The sequence below is a fragment of the Mytilus californianus genome, unplaced genomic scaffold, assembly GCF_021869535.1.
Source record: "Mytilus californianus isolate M0D057914Y unplaced genomic scaffold, xbMytCali1.0.p SCAF_7, whole genome shotgun sequence".
In the NCBI taxonomy this organism is placed as follows: Eukaryota; Metazoa; Mollusca; class Bivalvia; order Mytilida; family Mytilidae; genus Mytilus; species Mytilus californianus.
The window spans coordinates 72,820,319-72,843,086 of record NW_026262723.1 but is presented as its reverse complement, the minus strand read 5'-3'; the positions used below and the strand labels follow the sequence as shown (position 1 = coordinate 72,843,086).

The 22,768-nt window shown below is 33.1% G+C and overlaps 1 protein-coding gene across 1 annotated transcript in view; it reads right to left on the bottom strand.

Annotated features, from left to right (window-relative positions):
- The window catches only part of LOC127708587 (helicase with zinc finger domain 2-like), a 47,403-nt gene that overhangs the window by 3,044 nt on the left and 21,591 nt on the right, over window positions 1-22,768 (bottom strand). The window contains exons 11-27 of the mRNA XM_052213574.1: window positions 22,233-22,757; window positions 19,361-20,689; window positions 18,576-18,891; window positions 17,874-18,084; window positions 16,569-16,676; window positions 14,016-14,539; window positions 12,654-13,127; window positions 12,131-12,322; window positions 10,968-11,766; window positions 10,327-10,408; window positions 5,580-9,198; window positions 4,727-4,812; window positions 3,998-4,255; window positions 3,175-3,545; window positions 2,102-2,314; window positions 881-1,087; window positions 306-462 (exon numbers count right to left, since the gene is read on the bottom strand). Of these exons, the coding sequence (XP_052069534.1) occupies window positions 306-462; window positions 881-1,087; window positions 2,102-2,314; window positions 3,175-3,545; window positions 3,998-4,255; window positions 4,727-4,812; window positions 5,580-9,198; window positions 10,327-10,408; window positions 10,968-11,766; window positions 12,131-12,322; window positions 12,654-13,127; window positions 14,016-14,539; window positions 16,569-16,676; window positions 17,874-18,084; window positions 18,576-18,891; window positions 19,361-20,689; window positions 22,233-22,757 (9,471 nt within the window). The remainder of the gene's footprint in view (window positions 1-305; window positions 463-880; window positions 1,088-2,101; window positions 2,315-3,174; window positions 3,546-3,997; window positions 4,256-4,726; window positions 4,813-5,579; window positions 9,199-10,326; window positions 10,409-10,967; window positions 11,767-12,130; window positions 12,323-12,653; window positions 13,128-14,015; window positions 14,540-16,568; window positions 16,677-17,873; window positions 18,085-18,575; window positions 18,892-19,360; window positions 20,690-22,232; window positions 22,758-22,768) is intronic.

Genomic DNA, 22,768 nt, shown 5'->3' with positions numbered 1-22,768 from the left:
AACATTATCAACCCCTTTCAATCCTCGGTTTATATTTTTCAAATAACTTGATTATTCTTTTCAAAACCTGTTTAAAAAAATATAATGACATGTACTACATATAATTAAAGGAATCCTGTATAAAATATTTTGTCATAAGAACCTTGAACTTGTAATCAAATTTTACCTTAGCCTTACTATGACATTGTTAAGCAGTTTTGACCTCATGGTAACCCTAAATATTATTCTCTTTAAAGGAGTTTTATTCTCCAACAGAGGTATGCTTATAATTTTTACGATCTTTGACATGACTTATCTTTCCTTACCTTGAGCTTGCAATACAGTGGTGACCTCTATACCAGATAATCCTTGCTGTAGAAGACCTTTAGTAATGAGTTGACATTGAGCTTGATAGGGTGACAGGACTACAACATTAGATTCTTGTACTTTATGCTGTCTAATCAAACTTACTACAGCATTTACCTACAATCCAGTTAAAAAGTATTCAAGCAATGCAGGCAATTTATTTCATATCTTGCAAGTTATTTTTTACAATTTCAGTGATTGAAATTTTTTTTACAAGTTTTTTTCTTCTTTCAATTCAGTCTTGTACAACAAACATATCAATATTTTCAATTTATTTTATATACTTTTAAAACAGCAAACAGATCACAAATATTTTAGCAAATCAAAAGTTCACTTCTTTATATGTAACTCAATAATCAATTTAAGTAGCAAATCAAGTACCTATTGATATAAATAGTACAAATCAAAATTATTTCACTATGCTAAAACTAAACCTAAATTAATCTCATCATTGATTTCACAACTAGTACATAAAAATCTAAAAACAGAACCAGCTCTTTTATAACATAATTTCTTGACCTCGAACATAACTTACCGTACAGTTAGCATCATTTCTGTTACACAAGCTTTTGTACATAGAATCAGAATCTTTGATACATTCCTCCTGACCTATGACCTGACAGAATATTACTGGTTTATTAGGCCACAAAGACAAGGATGGATTACCCTTCTGTTGAGCTGTACCACTCTGTATTTGGTTGTTATAAAATATCTCAGAAGAAAGTTCAGCAATACCATCATGCTGTAAATGATGTAAATTAGTAAATATTACTAGTAACTAGAGTTCAGCAATTACTTAAAATAATCATAAAAGTTGAATTTGCATGCATAAGCTTTGATAAACTTCCATTAAAATATATCATATGGGGGCAAAAGGTCTACATATAGAGTTTATTTTTTAAAAGTGCTATATTTCTAATTATTAACAAATCACCTAGTGCACAAATATCCAAAATAGTATATGTTATTGAACTCTTATGTCTACTCTTACTCGGAATAACTGCCCTAAACAAGATCTTAACTTTGTTGTGATGCTAAGCATACTCCCACCTGTAATTCCAAAAGTGTCTGAAAACAAGGTGACTGACAAACTCCAAAAGTGTTCACACATGAGAATTCAATCAATATATAAGAGATAAATTAAAACTTCATCGCTGGACACATCTTCGGACAAAGAATTGGAGATCTAGGTCATCTATCTTTTGGTCACTGAACATTAAGAAACCAACAATCAATCTATATTTTGAAATAAATAGTTTTTATTTTACAACCTGTTAATGTCACCACTGAAAAGTTATACCTGTATCTTGCCTTCAGGATCATTAATCAGTAAATGAAGAATGTGTCCATAAGACACAGATGCCCCCACTTGTAAATATACAGCAAATTCAGCAATTTTTCAATTTACAAAGGTCTATAACTTGAGAACGGTAAAAGTAACGCCACCAAAATTTCGAACTTGATCTGTGTCTGGTGGTAATAAGCATTGTGTATAGGTTTCATAACATTTGGTAGAGACAAACAAAAGTTAGATTGTGGAAACGGCAAATTTTCCAATTTTTCCATTCTTAAAGGGACATAACTTGAGAACGCTGAAAGTGATGCCACCCAAATTCAAACTTGATCTGTTTAGTGGTAATAAGCATTGTGTATAAGTTTCATAACATTTGGTTGAGGGAAACTTAAGTTAGAAAACGGAAACTTATTTTGGGACATACCAATGACTGCAGCAGGGGTGGCATAAAAAATAACTCACCATTCTATACTGAGCTTTTAAATCTATAGTTTTATCAACATAGGGTTCCATAAGAGATTTCTGTAGTCCAAGAAGTCTAGCTGCTTTATTGTGGACTGTAGGTTTCAGACCCTGACTATCACCCAGTAATGTAACCTGCTGTATATTTCTGTTCAATATTATTGGTGTCATACTCTCTGGCTCTGTACACATTCCACAATCATCAATTATTACCTAAATGTAAATCATGTATTATTATCTCAGATACACATAAATTATAATTATCACCGTAACATAAACCAAAAACTTCATAATTCAATTTTCAATTTTTAAGATGCATCAGAGGTGCTTTGGGAAACATACAACCAGAACATTTTGAACAAAATGTTTACTTAAAAAAAAAATATTATAAATTCAAAAACCTCAAATGCATTTAAGTCCCCTTTAGAACTAATGTAAAAAGTATAAACAGGAGTTTGATCTTTATAGCCTAAAACAAGAGAGGATTCAACTTAGATTTGCTTAAAATACAAATGTAAATTATGGATTGTAAATTTTAAGTTTTAGGAATAGGCACAAAGACAACAGACTGACAAATTTATGAAATGAAATATTTTTTATAGAAAAAACTTATATTATATCAAGTTTGGTTTAGATTATCTAGTTTTAGAACAATTAAAGAGATAAAATGGTGTTAGGTTCAATGGGAACCCATGTGGTATCACTGCAACAATGTTTGTCACACAGTTAGCATGAAATGAGTGCTTTTTGTTTAGGATCTCCCAAACATCATCCTATAAAGTTTGAAAAGATCTGGCCGTGTAGTTTCAGAAGAAGAGAAGTCAAAGAGCCTTAGTTTTCATCTATAAGAAAATATGAAGGATATTTATAAAGAGCCTTATATACATAAAATATGTTTGGTTCAAGTAGGCCTGGTCTTTTTTGAGAAGCTGGAAGTAATATGAAAACTTAACAGTTAATACATCACAGAGGCTAATAGATCCCAATAGGTAACACTGGATATTTGGGTCGGGTAAGGTAAAACGTAGAGATGGTAAGAGCTTTAACAAAGCATCAACTATTATACAAATTACCTGAAAGATGTTAGTGTTTTGACGAAGTTTAGCTCTCGCACTAGTTACACAGGAGCACATTATTATATCAGCCTCTCTTAGTTCTGCTACCTCAGCTTTCATTATGGTAGCTATATATTCATCGATCTGATCCTGGCCGATATCATCAGGATATAACTGTAGGAGCATATCTTGTTCCTGTATACTTTCAGAAAACTGACTGGATGAGCAACGGATCTTATGATGCAGGGCAATACCTTCCATAACAACAGACAACACTTTATTTCCTGTCACATGACTACTGTAGGTTGTTGGGAAATCTTTTTGTTCAACATCTTCACAGTAAACTCTTACAATTTTAGGACATGTTGATCCATGCATAAGCAAATAATCTAAAATAGAAAGTTTCATTTTTAAAGAACACACAGATAAAGGGCAGAGAGGTCAGATAAATTCATAATGATCGTTAATTGATAGCTATATGAATAAATTTTTCACTTAAAAAACAAGTAAAAAAAAATAACCACAATTTTTTTTCAATATTTAAATATGAAAATCATGAAAGTGGCAAACCAACTCTTTGTGTCATTTCAGCCAAACATCAGGTGACAAAAATCAAATTTGCAGGTGATGACTGGTAACTTTGACCATTTCGGGAGCCATGGGTCAAATATAATAAAATTATAATATTCCAGTTTTATCCCATTTGTATTATAACTTTAATTAATATTTCCTTTAACTATATTCTCTGCCATTTGATCCAAATGTTTAAACATCAAAATGATTTAGTTATGAAACATTTGCCAAGGATCAATATTTTACATTTTACATTTCCATTACTTACTAGCAACCGAATCCAAAGACTCTTCATTAGGTCCACAAACTAAAACTTGTGGTTTTATATCTGTTCTTGGGGTCCTTCTATTTTTCTCTACAAAAGTTAGAACAAGGCGAGCTGCAAGCATAGACTTTCCTGTCCCAGCAGGACCACCAATGACTGTAAATGGTTTAGTAATAGCCATATTGAACGCTTCATCTTGACAAAGATCTAATTTTGGTAAATTTGATATATTTGTGTTGACTACTGGAATCTTACTGCCATCTGAAAATAAAAGAATTTTAGATTTCAATTCATGAACAATTTTTTAACAATAAACTAGATCAGTTGGAAGGACACAAATTCAGCCTTATTGCAGAAAACTGAATATGTCAAAAATAGGAAAACATCTTTAAACAATTCCATAATGGGAGATGCATATATTCAATATTGGTGCAATCTGTCTTTGTAGTTCCAAGGATCTGGGTGGTGGAAATTGTAGGAGTTGATAACACAAAATTGGTACTATCTTTTGTAAACTTTTGCTGAAAAATGACTAAGTTCCAATGTATGGAAAAATTTAAATAAAATGCTCCGCAGGGCGAAACTTGATACGACCGCAGAGGTCGAACCCTGAACTTCATGAAAATTGGTTAAAGCGTTTTTGAGTTATTGTCTGACATGTTGACTACGAACGGACAGACGGACAATGGTATACCATAATACAACCCGTAAACGGGCGTATAAAAATCTTACCTAGGGGAACTGGATTTCTATGCTTAGCTATGTCTCGTGCTAATTGTGAACTTTCTGTTAACAGTAGAAGAGCTTCTTCGATATACCTGTAATTAAGAAGATTGTCATGCTTAGCAAAAAAAATATTTCAAACAATGACTAACTGTATCTAGATCATGTAGATAGTAAATTTTCAATTCTATTTATTATAATGCATTGTTTTCATCCTTCAATTTATTTGGCTGTATAAGAAACCATTCATCATCCATGCATTATATATTTGACTTTCAGTAATCTTATCATGTGGAGCTTGCAGATTTTCTGTTTTTTGTTGTCACAAATGAGCTAGTCTGTAATAGCAAGCATCTTTTTTTCAATAGTGATACAATACGGAATTTTGTTTTTCTTACTGTGTATGGAGTATTAACTTTAACAGCAGTAATTTCAATTTGATAATTTCATGTATGAATTATGATAGTTAAATGTTAAATTAATGACTAATAGTTTTTGTACCTCATACTGCCTTTATAATCGAGATGACTATCTGTAACGCTAATTAACATATACTTACATATCCGGGTTACATTTAGGTATCCATTCTACTGTACAGGGTAATATACTTACATATCAGGGTTACATTTAGGTATCCATTCTACTGTACAGGGTAACATACTTACATATCAGGGTTACATTTAGGTATCTATTCTACTGTACAGGGTAATATACTTACATATCAGGGTTACATTTAGGTATCTATTCTACTGTACAGGGTAATATACTTACATATCAGGGTTACATTTAGGTATCTATTCTACTGTACAGGGTAATATAAACATTTAGGTATCCATTCTACTGTACAAGGTAATATACTTACATATCGGGGTTACATTTAGGTATCCATTCTACTGTACAGGGTAATGTCTTAGCTGCTTGTGTCATCAACTGTATTGGGAATTTGACAGAATTTTGTGTTAACTGCATCTGCACTCTTATTGTGTCTAATTGCTGGTCTACTCTTAATAATACACAATGTCCAACCCATGTTACAGGTACTCCATTATTCAGAAGCAAAGCTGTTCTCTCGTTTACAGTTGGATCCAAAGGTATATCTAATCCCTTATATCTAACACAAAAGTAACCATGGCAACTAAAACTTAACTGTCTTTGCCTGCAAAATTCCAATGGAAGTGAGAACGAGGCCACGAAATAATCAGCATTCTCCTGCCAGGTCATCATAATGTTATGAATAATCACAGATTCTCCTGCTGTTACAGCTCTTTCTGAAGCTTCTAAATTGAGAACAGATAGCCATGCTTTCTTATAACTTTCTTCATCACTATATTTAGAAATAGGTTCGATATCTTTTGATACAGAGAAGCATGATACTGGATCAGATCGATGTTCTAGGCATATATCCAATAATGGCGTTAAGTTCACAAGTTGAATTATAGGAGCAGGAATACCCAATGATTTATTACTAGTAATCTGTACTTGGAGAACGTTACCAACGGCAAATTTCCTCTCAAAGGACACAGCCTGTCTTGCTTTATTATCTGCTACAAGATGTTCTGATGACACTTCAGTAGCATAAACACTTTTACTGTTATTAATGGCAGAAGATTTTAAAGAAGCAGCAGCTGTTTGAAGCTTCTCAGCATTTTCTTCTCTCACAGCTATGATTAGCTTCTGCCAATGAAAAGATGGCATTTTACAAACAAACTGTTCTGGATTCAGAGTTATTACAGAACTGTCACCCATGGTGGCTATTTTACTGGTGCTGTCATAAACACGACCATGCAGTGTGATGTTTAGAACGTCTTGTTTTTCTGTTAAAATATTTTCTGCTTTTAGAATCTCTAAAGATAATTTATGACAGCTCTCAGACATACCACTTACTAATGGAAAGCATAACTTTATTTCTGCTTCGTTAACCGATTCTATTACTGGGTACAAGGCAAGGGGACGATAATGGAGTGCTGTACATAGATGCACTTCAATGACAGATTGTTCATACATCCTGTTATTAATCAAGGAACTATTCACAACATCACAGAGAACACGTATTTCATCCACTCTGTACGGCATTGACTGTTGATTTATAAGAGACTTTATAATACGATGTACTACAATATCCATGTAATTATCAGCAGGACTTGTCATGTGAACGAAATTTACCAAGTTTAAAGTATAGTTACAACGATCTGATGGACTGACAGTACCAGAACACTGATAATTAAAAGAATCAAGTAACCCTTTCAGTTTCTTGAAGGCAACAGCAAGCTGGGGATGAGACTCAGCCGATACAACTATTTTTTGGATTGTGTGGATGGCATTCATTTCTGCAGCCTCACATATAGCCCCAAATAAATCCTTGTACATGTTGAAAGAGTCATTAATTCTAATGTTATTTTGTCTCAGGAAACTGACAATGCATGTACACGCTACTTTACATTTGCAAACATTACCGATTTCCAAAAAGGGTTGTGTTAATGCTATACTATTTAAGGCATCGGCTGCATACTGCTTCTTCCAAAGTTGTAATATGGATTCTCTAGGAGGGGGCTGACAAATGAGGGGAATTACATCTGGTAGCTTATTTAGAAGGTACTGAGCAACATGATAGTTCACTGTTATTAATAATTCTTGTACCAGTACACAAGCTTCTGGAGTTGTCTTTTCCTGAATGTCTAAGTTGAAATATAATCCAGCATTACCAAGCCTTTTCTGACGCCACATACCACATATGTAATAGAGTACCAGAACGCAACTCTGCAGATAATCATTAGATGAGGCTGATTCACTTAAAATTTCTTCTACTTCTTGATAACTGAAGCTCTGTTTTGAATTAACAATTGATGTTTTTGTATCTACTGCAATAATGTCACCAGTTTTCTTCACTGTTAAGAAGATAGAAAGTGCCAGACAATCAACTCCTGTCCTAAAGCTGCACACATTTTCCAATAATTTAGATGGTATAATAGGTACTGAAGATTTACCAGGTTCTAGGTGCGATACCTTATGCTGCTTAGCAACTAAATCTATGGGACTGTCCTTAGTGATATAATTTGAAACATCAGATGTGTGAATTCCAATGACATAATGTCCATCACCAGTTTCTTCAATATTAAAGGCATTGACGATAGCCTCTGTTGGTGAGGATATTGAGAAAGTCCACTTTTCTCTCATATCTGTATGAGTAGAGGAAACATCTGACGGCAGAGTGTAATCTGTAGGATAGAGTTGATCGATATCACTATTTTCTATGGATGATGGAATGTTATAATCAATGTTCAATACTTCTAACACAGAATTCACGGAGTTGATTGGACACACACCTACTACGATACCTAAGGCGACGTCCAAATCAATATCCCACTTAAGAAATTTAACGATAAATAATTTCTCTCCAGGGTCAAGGATAGATACTTTCTCGTAATTATTAAAATTGATTTTTCCATTCTTACTTAGAGAATATACACAAACATGGCCTTTATTAACTCGGTTTAAGTGAGGCAATGTTATAACATTATACATCTTACAGATACCATGGTCTACAGGAATTAATAAACCAGTATTCTCTGGGTCTACTCGACAGACAAAAGCCTTTTCTGACCAATCCAATCCTTCTTGAAGTACACCCACAACTGATCCATGTTCTCCATCATCTGACATCTCCATGACAACAGTATCACCAGGTAATGCACCATGACATTTTTTCTGGGTGATCAGATTAACGTTTGGTAATTTTACGTCTATAGTTTGTCCATAAAGTTCATTCTCTAAACATTTCAACACACACGGTCTATACTTAAATGGATTTGATGCAACCAATGAATTAAGATATTCAGCAGATGGAATACCAGTATTATTAGGTTGTTTTTTTCCATTACAAATAACAGCTAAATTGTCAATCAACTGAATTATGATGTCATTTCCAATTAAAGAGGTATCCATTCCAGCTAACTGCTTGAGAGCTCCCTCTGGTGATATACTATAATTATAGACATTATTATCTGTGTTTGAAGAAGTGTGATTCATATCACCATTCATACCATTAGACACCCCGGCAGCCTTTTTCCATGGTGGAAGTTTTTCTGGCCTTGACAATGGAGGTGGTTGTGGCTGGTTAACTGGTTTACGACTTTCTGTTATCTTTGTCATTTTATCTTTAGCAGAAGCTGAATTCATCATATTAGAGACCTGCTGTTTAATAGATTCTAAGGTCACAGATGAAGGTCGAATACTTTTCATGTTTTTACAGTGTTGTAGGTAAGTTCTCCATACATTAGTGCATTCACCGATGGCACACAAAGCAACAGGATCTCCCACAACAGCTACAAAGGACTGAGCTCGAGTTAAAGCTGTGTTTAACAATTTTGGATCAGACAAAAAGCCGAAATCACCAATATCTACCTCTGATCCATTAGTCTGCACAGTGTCAATCAAACTTCGTGTTCTTACTGTGGATATAAATAAGGCACGAAATTCTTTACCTGTAAAAAATAAATATTAATAAATGAAATTAATTTTCATTTGTTATTCACAGACTACGCTTCTTTACAAAACACTTTTTGTTTGTATACATGATTTTTTTCTTTTTATGTTTAGGTAAGCAGTTTCAAAATTGCCTTTCATCCTGAACATGCAAGAAATATTTGCACATTTGAACTGGATGTTAAACAACCAACAATCAATCAATCAAAATTAACTTGGGTGACAAAAAACAACAGAATTTTTTAATTCAATTTTTATATTATTTGTTTAACTAAGTATATCTATGAGCTAATTAAAACTACATTGACAGTGAGTATTATTAAGTCTGTAATACTTGTTACTGTGTATAATATGACTAATATCAGTTTCATGTTTGGTGACAAGTGTCCACTGTGCAAATATGTCTGGGTTAAATTACTTTGACCCTAGTTCCAATACATGTATGTATGATTTAATTTTTATTTAGTGAAAATAACCACCATATAAATATGAATATTTAAAAAAAATTATATGTGTATATGTTTCCTTTCTAAAAACAATATGGTCAAAAGGTCAGAATAATTTTTTTTCTTTAGTCACAATCAAGGAAATATGTTTTAGCTAGCCTAGTTTTGGTATCACACCTTTGCTTTACAAGAAGTTTGCCATTTGCAATTGTCCATGAAAAAAATTATAATGATTCATGTGGTTATCGATAATGTTGTATATTTTGATTAAGTTAAAGGTTACAACAAATAATGTGGTAGTGAAAAGTTTTTGTGAAATTGTTTAACTGATTTTTGTAGAATTTTCAAAAGCTCTATCAGAACATTAAACATGATAAATTAAACTCCTGACCGTAAATTTGCAATTGAGAAAGATGAAGTTACACTTCAGTTAAACTTTAATTCATACCTCAACTTTTTCTTTGGTCAAGTTTGAAGTTCATAACTAACAAAACTTTTTCATTGGTCAAGTTTGAAGTTAACACTTTACAAAACTTTTTCTTGGGTCAAGTTTGAAGATTATACCTTACAAACTTTCTTATTATGTCAAGTTTGAAGATCATACCTTACAAAACTTTTTCTTGGATCAAGTTTAAGGTCCATTTCTTAACTCTTTCTTGGGTCAAGTTTTAAAGTTCATACCTTGAACATTATTAACTCTTTCTACAGTGACTGTCCCTAGGTCAGGATGCCTTTTCCTCAATGATTTACGTATCAATTGAACCTGAAATATAAATATATTTAATTAAATTTTTGAAGGAAAGGTTAAAAAAGTTTAAAGAGTAGAAAGAGTAACTCCCGTGTTTGGTGTTTAAAGTTACTATTTGAGAAGTCGCATGCACAACTTAATGATAGTAAAATATCTCAAAATTCAAACAATGCACAAAAATAATCTGTATTAATCACTGACAACACATTGACATGTTGAAACAATTTTCAATAACATTGCTTTTATTTCTAGAAAAAAAAATGTACTTTAAAACACTGTACGAGACAGGTTTAAATAGCATCACATGCACAAATGCATGACTGGGCAGAGGCAAACAAGCATTCAATGAAGGGCTATAACCCTTTGAAACATTATATCTATTATACCTGCTTTTTGATTGTTACGCCAAGGCACTAACAATAAAATATTGAATTTGAAAACTTAACATAAAGCAAGAATATGGGTTCTTTTTGCATCAATATAAATATGTCACTGTCACAAACATACATGTACATACATTATTAAACATAAATGCATGCTGTCATCTCTTAACCAAAAAAAAAAAATGATTTACCTGATCATAATAAGGTGTAACAACTCCTATTTTCTTGGCTTGTCTTGGTCCCCACTGTGATGGCCATGTATCATACAATTCCTTCACCCGCTCTACAACTTCTTGTACTTCAGATGTGTTATAGAATGAAACACTGTCCATGTCCTGTATTTCTACACCCTGTACCCCGTAAAACATCAATGGTGTAATCTCTAACACAGATGGAAGGTTAGCCTGTGATATTAGCCGATCTGGTCCTCCATAGAATACAGACGATATGAAACGTAGAATTTCCATTTTTGTACGATAGTTTATACTTAGCAAAAGGTTTAAAGAATTTGATTTGTCCATTCTATTTGAGTAAGAGTCATAGTACAGATGAAGTCGTTCTAACAGGGACATATTAAATTTCTGTTGCATAGCTTCTGGACTGTAGACCTTTGGGCTTATCTGTTGGTGATCTCCAGCTAATATAATACATGTTGTTTCAGATGCAAGTGTTAATGGCATGACTGTCTCTGCCTCTAATGCCTGCGCTGCTTCATCAACAAATATATGTGTAAAATAATCTTTAATTCCAAGATTGGTCAATGCTAAGGATGTTGACAAGGTTACGATTACTATTCTACGCTTTTGGATATCTTCTTTTGATGGAATAACAAACATTGTTTTATCCTTAGAAATGAGGCAATATTTCTGAACAGTAGGTGTTACAGTGTTAACTCGTCGCTCAGTGAAGTATACACGACGTAAAACTTGTGTCTGTTTAGTTTTCTGTAAATATGGGTCCAAATGTTTAGTGATGTACAAGTCTGCAGCACTGAAAAAAAAGATATATCAGTAGCAGATATTTTCAATTTCTATGCATAATTGATTTCTGACACATGTCTGTATAATACAAATAAATTTAGATGGTGGTGGTCAAGGTTTATTTTTATGCAACATGTTTGTTTTGTTTGTCATGTGTTTAATGTTTTTTTATTCCCCGTTTGTCCGTGCTCATAACCCCTCACCTTTATTACCCTTTCCCCAAGTAGTACCTCAGAGATACAATGAAATAATACAGGTTCTTAAAACAGTTAACACAGAATTTTTTGTTGGATGTGTTACTATTCACATCATGTTATATATCTCTAATTTTCAAGTCTAACCAGAAATATGTATTCACCAAGCTTTTTACCCACCTATTAGATTGGGCACATATCAGGATTTTAGAAGTAGGTCTTTCTTTCAGCAGGACCATTGCTGCCTGGCCAATAGTTTCAGTTTTACCAGTACCAAAGGCACCATAGATAACAAATGGTGGAGTATAGCCCGTTCTCTCTGCCACAATATGTTGTACAGCTTGTATCTGGTCTCCATTCAGAATATTAGAACTAAAGTAGAAACAAATTAAATATTAAATATTGAAGAAAAAAAAATTGGAGTAGCAACCATTATGCATAAATATGATAAAGACAGTTTAATATTATTAGCTTGTAACATGTGCAATTAAAAAGACATGTCCACAGCAACAGGAAGCATATTTTTAGTTTTATTTTATACAATATCATATTAGTTTCACTGCTAGAAAATGCCAATATTATTTTTTTAAGTCAAGTTTAATTAATTTCAAATTAAAGAACATCAATAATTATTTCAAAGTGTATAAAAGATAATTAATCATGATAATGGTTTAATCATAAAATAGATCAAAAAGTCAATTACCTAACTTTGATGACCTGTTTTTCATTCCACTGTGGATTAATTCTAGAGATATCTGGAAATACTATGTCGGAAGAATTAAGACAGTCAATAGCATGATGCATCATACAGAACAATCCTCGATCCATCTGGAACTGGATTTCTACTTCAACCTCCGATCCATTCTTATATCCTAATCGATTCATAGCCATTACACATTGAGGTGATAAAGCAATATAAATATGTTCCTTTCCACGACCATCTAAATCATAATTCTCTTTCCCGATGAGAACAGCTTCGTACACAATATTATCATGCTGATCAATAGGAGCTAAGAGTACAGTTCTTACGCTTGTCAGAATCAATTTACCAGCATCCGTGTCCTCTGTTAGATAGTCTATCAATGGAACCTTAGCAAACAGTTCACCACTTTGAGCATAAAGATAAGTTGTTCCTTGTATAGCATTCTGTAATTCTATCATAGTGCAGAGGTTATAACTGAAATAAACATTTTCTAAATTAGTTTGCTTGAGAACTTCTTATGACTAATAATGTGGTATGAATGGTTAACAAGTTGTTTTAGACCTCATCATCATAAAAAATACTGTGGATTCATTCATTTTCGTGGACTCTGGAAAATTTGTATTTTTTGTGGATATTTGATTTCATGGTTTTGCCAATGTCTGCATACAAGAATATAGAAAATGTGAAGTTTGATGAACATTTGAATATGTGATTTACCTTCAACCACTGAATCGATCAAAATTGGTATCCCATGAATAATAATGAATCCACAGTAAACGATATATATATTTGTAAGTGTATCTTTTAATTGACTTTTCACGGGGAACTCTTTGGATTCTAATTTATAATAATATCTTTATTGTCATATAAACATGATTATATTAGTTTGGAAAAAAATTATAAGACTTCTGCCCTCAGTTCTAATGACTGTTTTATAAAGGAGCCAATATTTTTAACACATATAAAGATACAAATCTGATACCCTTCCATTCTAATATTCTAATTTATCATATAAGGAAATTATTATTTTAGTATGGGTACCAATTCAATTTTCAGAGTGAGGGAAATTTGATTTGATAGTTTTAACAGATTCTACGTACAAGGCTATAGATAGTTGGTATTATTTTAACTCATTAATTCATGATTCACCTATACCTACATGTCGGTAAGCACTCAACTCTACCTTAAACTAAGAAAGTGGTGTAACAGTGTAACAATGCATAAACATAACAGAAATTGAAAAAAAACTCTCAAACTGGCACATATAAGAGCAACAACAAAAGCAAGTCTGTTACAAACAATTTGAGAAACTTAATTATCAAACTAACAACAAAATAAGAATCCATATAACTTATTGCATACCTAGAAATAATTTGATGCCTGGTAATTTCTTCTAACTCTAAAAGTTTATGCATCTTATGGTGATAATTATTACGATTTAGTTCTGTAGCCACGGTGTGCTGTGTGATAACATTCTCCGATGATAATGGAGCTTTATATTGACGTTTTAACTTCTCTCCAAGTTCATCTACAAACTTAGTTTCAAATCTCACAATTTCTCTGTTTTCACTTGTCCATCTATCAAATTGAAGTTTCTGGCGCAACGATTTAACTTTCTCATGTATGGACTTAGCTCCTACCTCTACAGCTAATTTACGCACTAGAACTGGCTGGGTGCCAAAATCAAAAACAACCCATTGGCTGAATGATCCAAACATAGTTCCATTAAAGTTAACTGTCACAATAAAACACGGGTTACCAGAATTGTCCACATCTTCAAACATGGTTCCTGGTGCAATCTGACAACCTCGATCTAGATTACTTCCCTGTATGTTGAAATGGAGACGGTCTCTGTTATATAATAGTGCTACTCTTTCTAATGGCATCTACAAATAAAACAAATATACTGCAGGATAAAAATGATAGACATGGTAGTATCAACTAACATCACAAAGTAGATATTAAGGAATGTGTAATAAAAATTTTAGCATAAACAATTTTTCATAAAATTAACAGTTAAAGGAATCATCGAAACCAAACTAGCTGATCAATATAGGCATGCTAGAAGGCACCTAAAATTTAAGGTGTATGAGTTAAAAGAGCTTAAAGAACTTTTTAAGAAAAAAAAGAAAAATCTCAAAATTTTTCTTTAATTTACACGAAGGGAGAGAAAAAAGAATTTGGTCTTTAAGTGAGTGTAAATATTCTTTACAATTTCAAAATGTCTAGAGCTGTTAAGACCAAACAAGAGTGCACACGCTGAAATGTCTCGCCTGTTTTACTGACCATTGATTTTATGTTGAAAGTCTTAAAGATAAAGGTTTTATTACAAGTATCACATAAACTTAACATTTTTAAAGATCCATGACAATGAGGTCAAGGTCAGATAAAAAACTGTCACACAGACATGTACACCTTACAATTATTCCATACACCAAATACAGTTGACATATTGCTTATGGTAATTGAAAAACAGACCAAAACAGAAAAACTTAATGTTAACCAATGAACCATGACAATGAGGTCAAGGTCAGATGATACTGGCTAGACAGACATGTACACCTCACAATCATTCCATACACCAATTATAGTTTAGTTGACCCATTGCTTATGGTCATCGAAAAACAAACAAAAACAAAAAAACTTAATGTTAAAACCAATGAACCATGAATATGAGGTCAAGGTCAGATGATACTGGCTAGACAGACATGTACAAATTACAATCGTTCCATAAACCAATTATAGTTGACCTATTGCTATTAGTATTTGAAAAACAGACTAATGCACAAAAACTTAACATTGACCAATAAACAATGAAAATGAGGTCAAGGTCAGATGACACCAGCTAGACAGACATGTACACCTTACAATCATTCCATCAACCAAATGTAGTTGACCTATTGCTTATAATACTTTAAAAACAGACTAAAACAAAGGAACTTAACATTACCCAATGAACCATGAAAATGAGGTCAAGTTTAGATGACACCAGCTAGACAGACATGTACACCTTACAATCATTCCATACACCAAATATAGTTTACCTATTGCTTACAGTACTAGAAAAACAGACCAAAACTCAAAAAATTAACAATGAACCATTAAAATGAGGTCAAGGTCAGATGAAACCTGCCAGTCTGACATGTACCCTTACAATCATTCCATACACCACATATAGTTGACCTGCTGCTTGTAGTATCTGAGAAATGGACCTAATCACGTAACTTTAACCTTGATCACTGATCCATGAATTGAGGTTGAGGTCAGGTTAACTCTTGTCTGATGGACATGTAGACATTGCAAGGAACCCATATACCAAATATAGTTATCCTATTACTCAAAATAAGTGAGAAATTCACATGACAAAAAAACTGTAATTTTTTTTCAAGCAGTCGTTGAACCATGAAAATGAGGTCAAGGACTATGGGCATATGACAGAAGGAAACTTTGTAACATAAGGTATCTGCATACAAGGTATGAATCATCCAGGTCTTCTACTTTCTGAAATATAAAGCTTTGTATAAATAGTTTACGCCGCCGCTGGATAGTAATACCTATGTCTCACATACTGCTACTTTCGTCATAGTCGAGACAAAAAGGACCAAAAATATAGCCAAATCCCATGACGGTGCATCAGAGCTATGCATGTGAAGATACATCCCTTCAAACTTTTATTGTGACAATAAATCAATTGCTGATTATATATTTCTTTTAGGTAAATATTCATCTATATTATGTTTAACAAAGCTTTTCAATTTAAATGAGGATTGAATTACTAAAAAAAAACAAAGTTTGAATATTCCAACATGTTGGTTTTCAAAAGAATAGAAATCTATAAAACAAGTAAAGGCTTAAAGACAGTAATCTTTTTACATATAAACCAAAAAGCCAGCCAATCTTTTGCCCATTACTTACCCTAGATTTTACAATAAAGGTCCAAGTAAAATTAGCATTCTTTTCTTCTTCATATATACTTAAACTTTCTGCACAAGTGACATTAATTCCTGATAGGATCTCTGTTATCTGTAAAGTAGTATAAAGAAAAAATTGTTCTAATTCTATTCTATTGGAAACTAGTATATGCATATGTGTGAAAGCAGTGTTTCTCAGGACATGGTGCAAACAGCAGTTGTGTAAAAAATAGTATCAACAAGTGAAACTGCAAGCTACTGCTCACTGATGATACCATCCCCCCCCCCCCCCCCCCAAAAATATTTCGGTAAACAGGAAGTTGTTGAGTGATGAATCTGAAAACGCATCACACGGTATAGCTGACTTATATGAACCCTGAAACCAAATTTCAGAAATCTGTGTATTGTAGTTCCTGAGAAAGATGCGACGAAAATTTTCAACTTGGCTATCATGTGTAAAATGATACAAGTGTTCGGTAAACAGGAAGTGGTTGAGTGATGAATCTGAAAACGCATCACACGGTAGAGCTGACTTATATAAACCCTGAAACCAAATTTCAGAAATCCTTGTATTGTAGTTCCTGAGAAAGATGCGACGAAAAATATTCATGAGACGGAAGGACAGACTGACAGATGGACAGACAGAGGTAAAACAGTATATCCCCACTTTTTTAAAGCGGGGGTATAATAATTATATATATCATATTAGTTTTTTTATTGTGATTTGTATATCAAAAATGGTTTAATGAGCTTTGAACATTGGTGTTCTAATGTAACGTTGTCTCTTTTTTATATATGAAATGAAGTAAGATTCCCTATAAAAAAAAACACCATTAATCTTAAAAACTTTAAAAACATTGCATTTATATTTTTGTGAGTTTTCAAAATACAATTTGAAAAATACTGTTTCCCAAGTTTTCACATCTGTGCTTATTAATATATAATTTCTCTCAGATTTCAAAAAGACTGGCTCAGGCAATTGAAAGTGCACTTGAAGTACATACACAACAAAAAGGGTGTTTAAAATTGCATTTCCACTTAACAAATGTAGACTAAATCTATTTTATCTGCAGCAATTTAATTTTAATTCCAAAAATGCAGTTAAACTGTTCACTCAGAGATGTTTCATCTGAATTTAATTTTGACGGTATAATGCAAATGTTGAATTTAAAGGTGCATTGGTATATTGGTTTTTTTTTGCTTCCTGTTGCAGAAAACAAACCATTTTGGTGTATTTTTCTCTCTTAGAATTCACATTTGCTACCAATAAAGCAAGAATTCTGGCTTGTGGTCAATTAACCATACTCACTACTTTAACACTGGAATCTTCACTTTCATACTGTTCTACCAGCTGATCCATAAAGGAGAACACCTGTTCCTGTCTGGCCATGTCACGCTTCATTTGTCTCCATTCATACCGTTCCCTCCACTCATCTAGTTCCTCCTGGCTATGTGCCGACTGACACAAGTTATACATGTCAGGTACATTAGAGTATTGACATTTGTTGCCATTATTATGTCTGAAAAGAATTGATATTTTTGTAATTAAAAACAATAATTTTTCAAGACCCTAAGTTATAAAACAATTTTAATTCTGAGAGAAAATTTATAATGTCTATCCTAAAAATTCTAGTATAAATCAATTAATCTGTAGCCGCAAAATACTTTTAACTTTTCCTAATAGGGGCTACATGCATAAAATATAAAAAAAAAATAATAGAAGATAAATACTATGGATTCATTTATTTCTGTGGGTACCAACTTTTGTGGATTGAGGAAATCTCATGGAAATTTAATTTTGTTGTTTTTCCAAAGTCTGCATACAACCCAATAGAAAATTTGAAATTCGTTGAACAATTAAATTCGTGTTTTCCCTATACCCACCCAAATTGGTATTCCACATATAATATATGAATCCCCAGTAAACCATAAAAAAAAATACACATTTAATTTCTAAAAAGACAGTTTGTACTTTATATATTTTTATTACTGCATATTCAAAGAGACTTACTGTGGACATAGTGTATAATTAATAGCAGCAAGTCCCCATGGAGGTTGTCTGTAATTCCACTGGTGCTCCTTATCGGAGTTAACATTAAAGTTATGTTTGTCAGAGGCACAGTGTTCATCCCATTGTTTCTGACTGTTACACTGTACACCACAGTATGGACAGTAATGTGTACTAGCTTTAATATGTGTTGGTAAAACAACTTTATTCTGTTGTACATTAACTACAGATTCACCGCTGGCAATTCTATTCTTCTCTGCTGATGCTCTCTTCTCCTGGGCCTCTCTACTTAACTCAAATAAATCATCTGGAGTCTTAGCTAAAAAAAAGATTATTTGATATATAATTTATTTTGCAGCTCAGGTCAATAAACAGTATTTTTTGTAACTACTAGTATCTGCAAACAGGAAGTGGCTACAAGGCAGATGTAAAAATTGCTTACTTGCTACAACTCAACATTATCAAACTGCAGACCAAATATTAAATCATTGCTTTGATAGAAGCCAAGAAAACTTTGACAAATTTTTTCCTTGTACAATAAGTGTTGAAAATTTCAAACTATCGACAATTTGGCTTGTGTGTTTTTCTCCACTATACAGTATTGGTTTTCCTCATTGTTGAAGGCCGTAATTTGCATTTAGCTATCATACCACATTTCCTTATTTCTATAATGAATGTAAGTTTGTCAAGCATATTTATCCTGTTTCATTTTGAGGCTTTGTAAGGGGAGTGATTGTATATATCACTATTAAAGCATCTCTGAACTCTCATCAAGGTCAAATATTTACCATCATGGGCACACATCCACTGCCAGATTTTAAGTTCTTCCTCACTGTGAGCAAATGTACAATGTCCAGCTCCATTATATGCACATTTATTTCTTTCTTTAACACCTTTACATAACAAGAAACGGAATCCTGCAGGGATTTTCTTAGGTAATGGTCTTATTTCTTTATTTGTGGTAGCCAATAATACCATTTTGTTGGCCGACCAATTAGAATGTCCCTTAGCACAACGATCTTTATCACCATCCTGAATACTTTTCTGCCCTTTCTTCCAGCATGTTGAGCAGATTTGCAAAATAACCCATGGGCAGGACTCCTCGTCAAATTCCATCTCCGACCTTTTCTGCTCTTTTACCTGTATTGGCTGATTAGCTGTTGACTTTAACGTGGATGCCAATGTTGGTGTAGATGGAACTACTGAAACAGGTTGTGTCCTATTCTGTTGCTGCTGTTCTTGCCCCGATAAGACTTTATTGACCTCATTGACAATTTCTTCCTGTGATAATCCAGAATCTCTCTCTAACATCCAAATATCTCTTTCTACAAAACTGTGTGCAAATCTACAATCCCCAGTTCTACTATTTCTACAAAATTTCAACCATTTACATAATTTGAAGAAAGCTGTTTTATGAAGAAATCCCCTGCTGTTTATCATAGTTATGGCTCCGTCAATACCAAAGTGAGCCAAAATTTTAGATGTTAGCCATGGATGTAGTTCTACACTACAAACAGTATTGTTAGACTCAGACATAAAACTGATCAACATAGGAACATGGTTGAAGCAAGCACGGCAAATGAAACTGAAATTTCCATCGTGTTTCCTGAGAATGTCCATCATGGTATATCTCTGACTTCGATTTTGAAGTATAAATTCTGTGATACTGAACTGTTCATCTTTTTCCATTGTCCACAAATTTTGTTCAATTTCAGAGTGGGCAAAGCTACATACTTCTGGACCATATAAGCAGTAAGATGGATTTCTGTATACATAACTATTACATAACTTATATCTTCCAAGAAAATCTCGATGATTCTTTCTTTCACGTACATGTAAATAGATGTGTGAATTCCTGGCTCTGACAACAAATATATCTTCCTCACACTTATGTGTGACGTCGTGCAAAAATACCTGTCCAAATTCTCCAGGCACACAACAGTTTTTACACAAAAGTCTGAATTCATGTGTATCCTTGTATGGAAAAATAATTTTAGATGGCTTGGTTTCATCTGCTTGTTTAATTATGACAGGATTATAATCTAATTTTGGTGCCTCAGATTTTATATTAGGTGTTGGCATTCTTACAGGTGGTGCATGTTGCTGTCTTGGAAGACCTGAAAGATAAATGGCACATAATACTCTCATATTACACCATAAAATCAATCACTAAGAGAAAAAAAATGATTAAGTTTCTATTTACAGTTGAAATAATAAAGCATGCAAATCAAGAATTTAAATGCCTTGCTTGCAAACTTTGTTTGGTTATTTGCTCAGACATTGTAATTAAGATTGATACCTAAATTAAATGAGTAGGCCAATGATTTGTATAGTGAGATATAGTAAACAGACTGTTACTCCGCCTACCCATTGAATTTAGGTGTCAATCTTAATTACAATGTCTGATTAGACAACCAAACAAAGTTTGCAAGCAAGGAATTTAAACTCTTGACTTGCATGCTATATTATTTCAACTGTAATGTGTTCAATAGCTACAAATTTAAGATCGCTTGTATGTAAAGTATACAATGACATCAAATTCACCTTTCTTAGACACCTACTGAAAGAGTAACCTGATTAATTAAGTCCCTCCCCATGATGGACTCTCCCACTCACAAGGGCCTGAACACTTTATACAATAAATCATGTCATAAATCCAGGAGTTGGATTGGCACTCTCTGGATAAGAGAGCCAATAAGTTTGTAGCTTAATGTTATCGAGAAAGATAAATACAGAGCTAATAATTAATGAATTTTCATTGACTAGATTAGCTGTAAATCATTCAAATTTACTAAACTGGTTTTTGTACATTACATTTGGTTCATCGTTATCTTTAAAACCCATTTGCAAGGTAAAATTTGAAACCTTATTGGACACACCTTATATCTTTAGTACTAGTACACATTTCCTGTCCTTCATTAATAATAGTCTGGAATATTAACTTTGTAGAACCTTCCTATTAGATTAATATTCAATTTGTTCTTGTCTAGAATATGCATGTGATATTTGCCACTGGACAATAAGAAAACGCCAATCCAAAAATAATCTCAGCAAAGAGTTGTGATGATTATCTACCATATAGTAATTGTATATTTTCAAGTACTGTATAATATAAGCTGCGTTGGATGGAAATCGACTTCATGCAAGTGCACATACATGTACATGTATAAGACTTTTGATAGAATTTGGAACATTCAAATACGAAATGAAAGATGAATTTCAGTCTGTTTTGTAGGGTTCTTATACCTCAATTTTCGAACAGTTACAGATTTTGCATAGAGATTTTTTATTCATCCCGAAATAAGATAACAGATGTATCGATATTCATCTGCATAATGTCGATTTCTATCGGACGCAGATAATATTTTTGTTTGTATCAATATCACTCGATACTATATTAAATTCAAAGTAATAATAACTGAACAGAAAACTTGGATATGGATAGATGATAAAGTTAGAAATACCAAAAATGGTCAAAAGTGACCTCTCTTTATTTCAGATACTTCGGGCAAACCTAATGCAGTTACTAAATATTACTTAATTTTGGGATTTCATCAAATGCTGAAATTTCATGTATATGTTTTAAATTTAAGAGAAAAAAAAAAAGAAATTTAATATAATATAAAAGAAAAAGATTCTTTTTTAAAATTTTAGACATACCATTGAACATAGGAGGTCTGTTAAGAGGAGGTGGTGGGAATGCATATCTTGACGGGTGTGATAGGGGCATCATCGGTTGCATCAATGGTGGTGGAGGTTGTGACAAGTTTGGCATAGGGTGGTACATAGAAGGTGGCCCTGTTGTGTTGATGATAGGTCCCGACAGTAATGGCTGACCAGTATACATGGCCGACTGTTGGTTAGTAGACATGGGTGGTCTTGGTGGATTCTGTAACAAAGGTGGCCTTCTCTGCAGTAGTGGCTGAGGTGGTGGTGTTTCACTGACAGGTTGATGTCTAGTTGTTTCCTTTGTCTCAAACCTTGGTGCCCTAACAAGTTCTGGTGGTGTTTCTGTTCTAGATCTGCTGGTCTCCTTTACTTGCTCCTTTTGTACAACAGGTGGAGTATCAGGAACAGTCTGTTTTATTTCTACTGGTTTCTTGTTTTTATAACTCATACCAGGTATCTCCTGTTTCTGAAGCTGCTTTAGTTTGTTTTCTATGGAATTCATCTGATCACTAGACACTGAAATATTG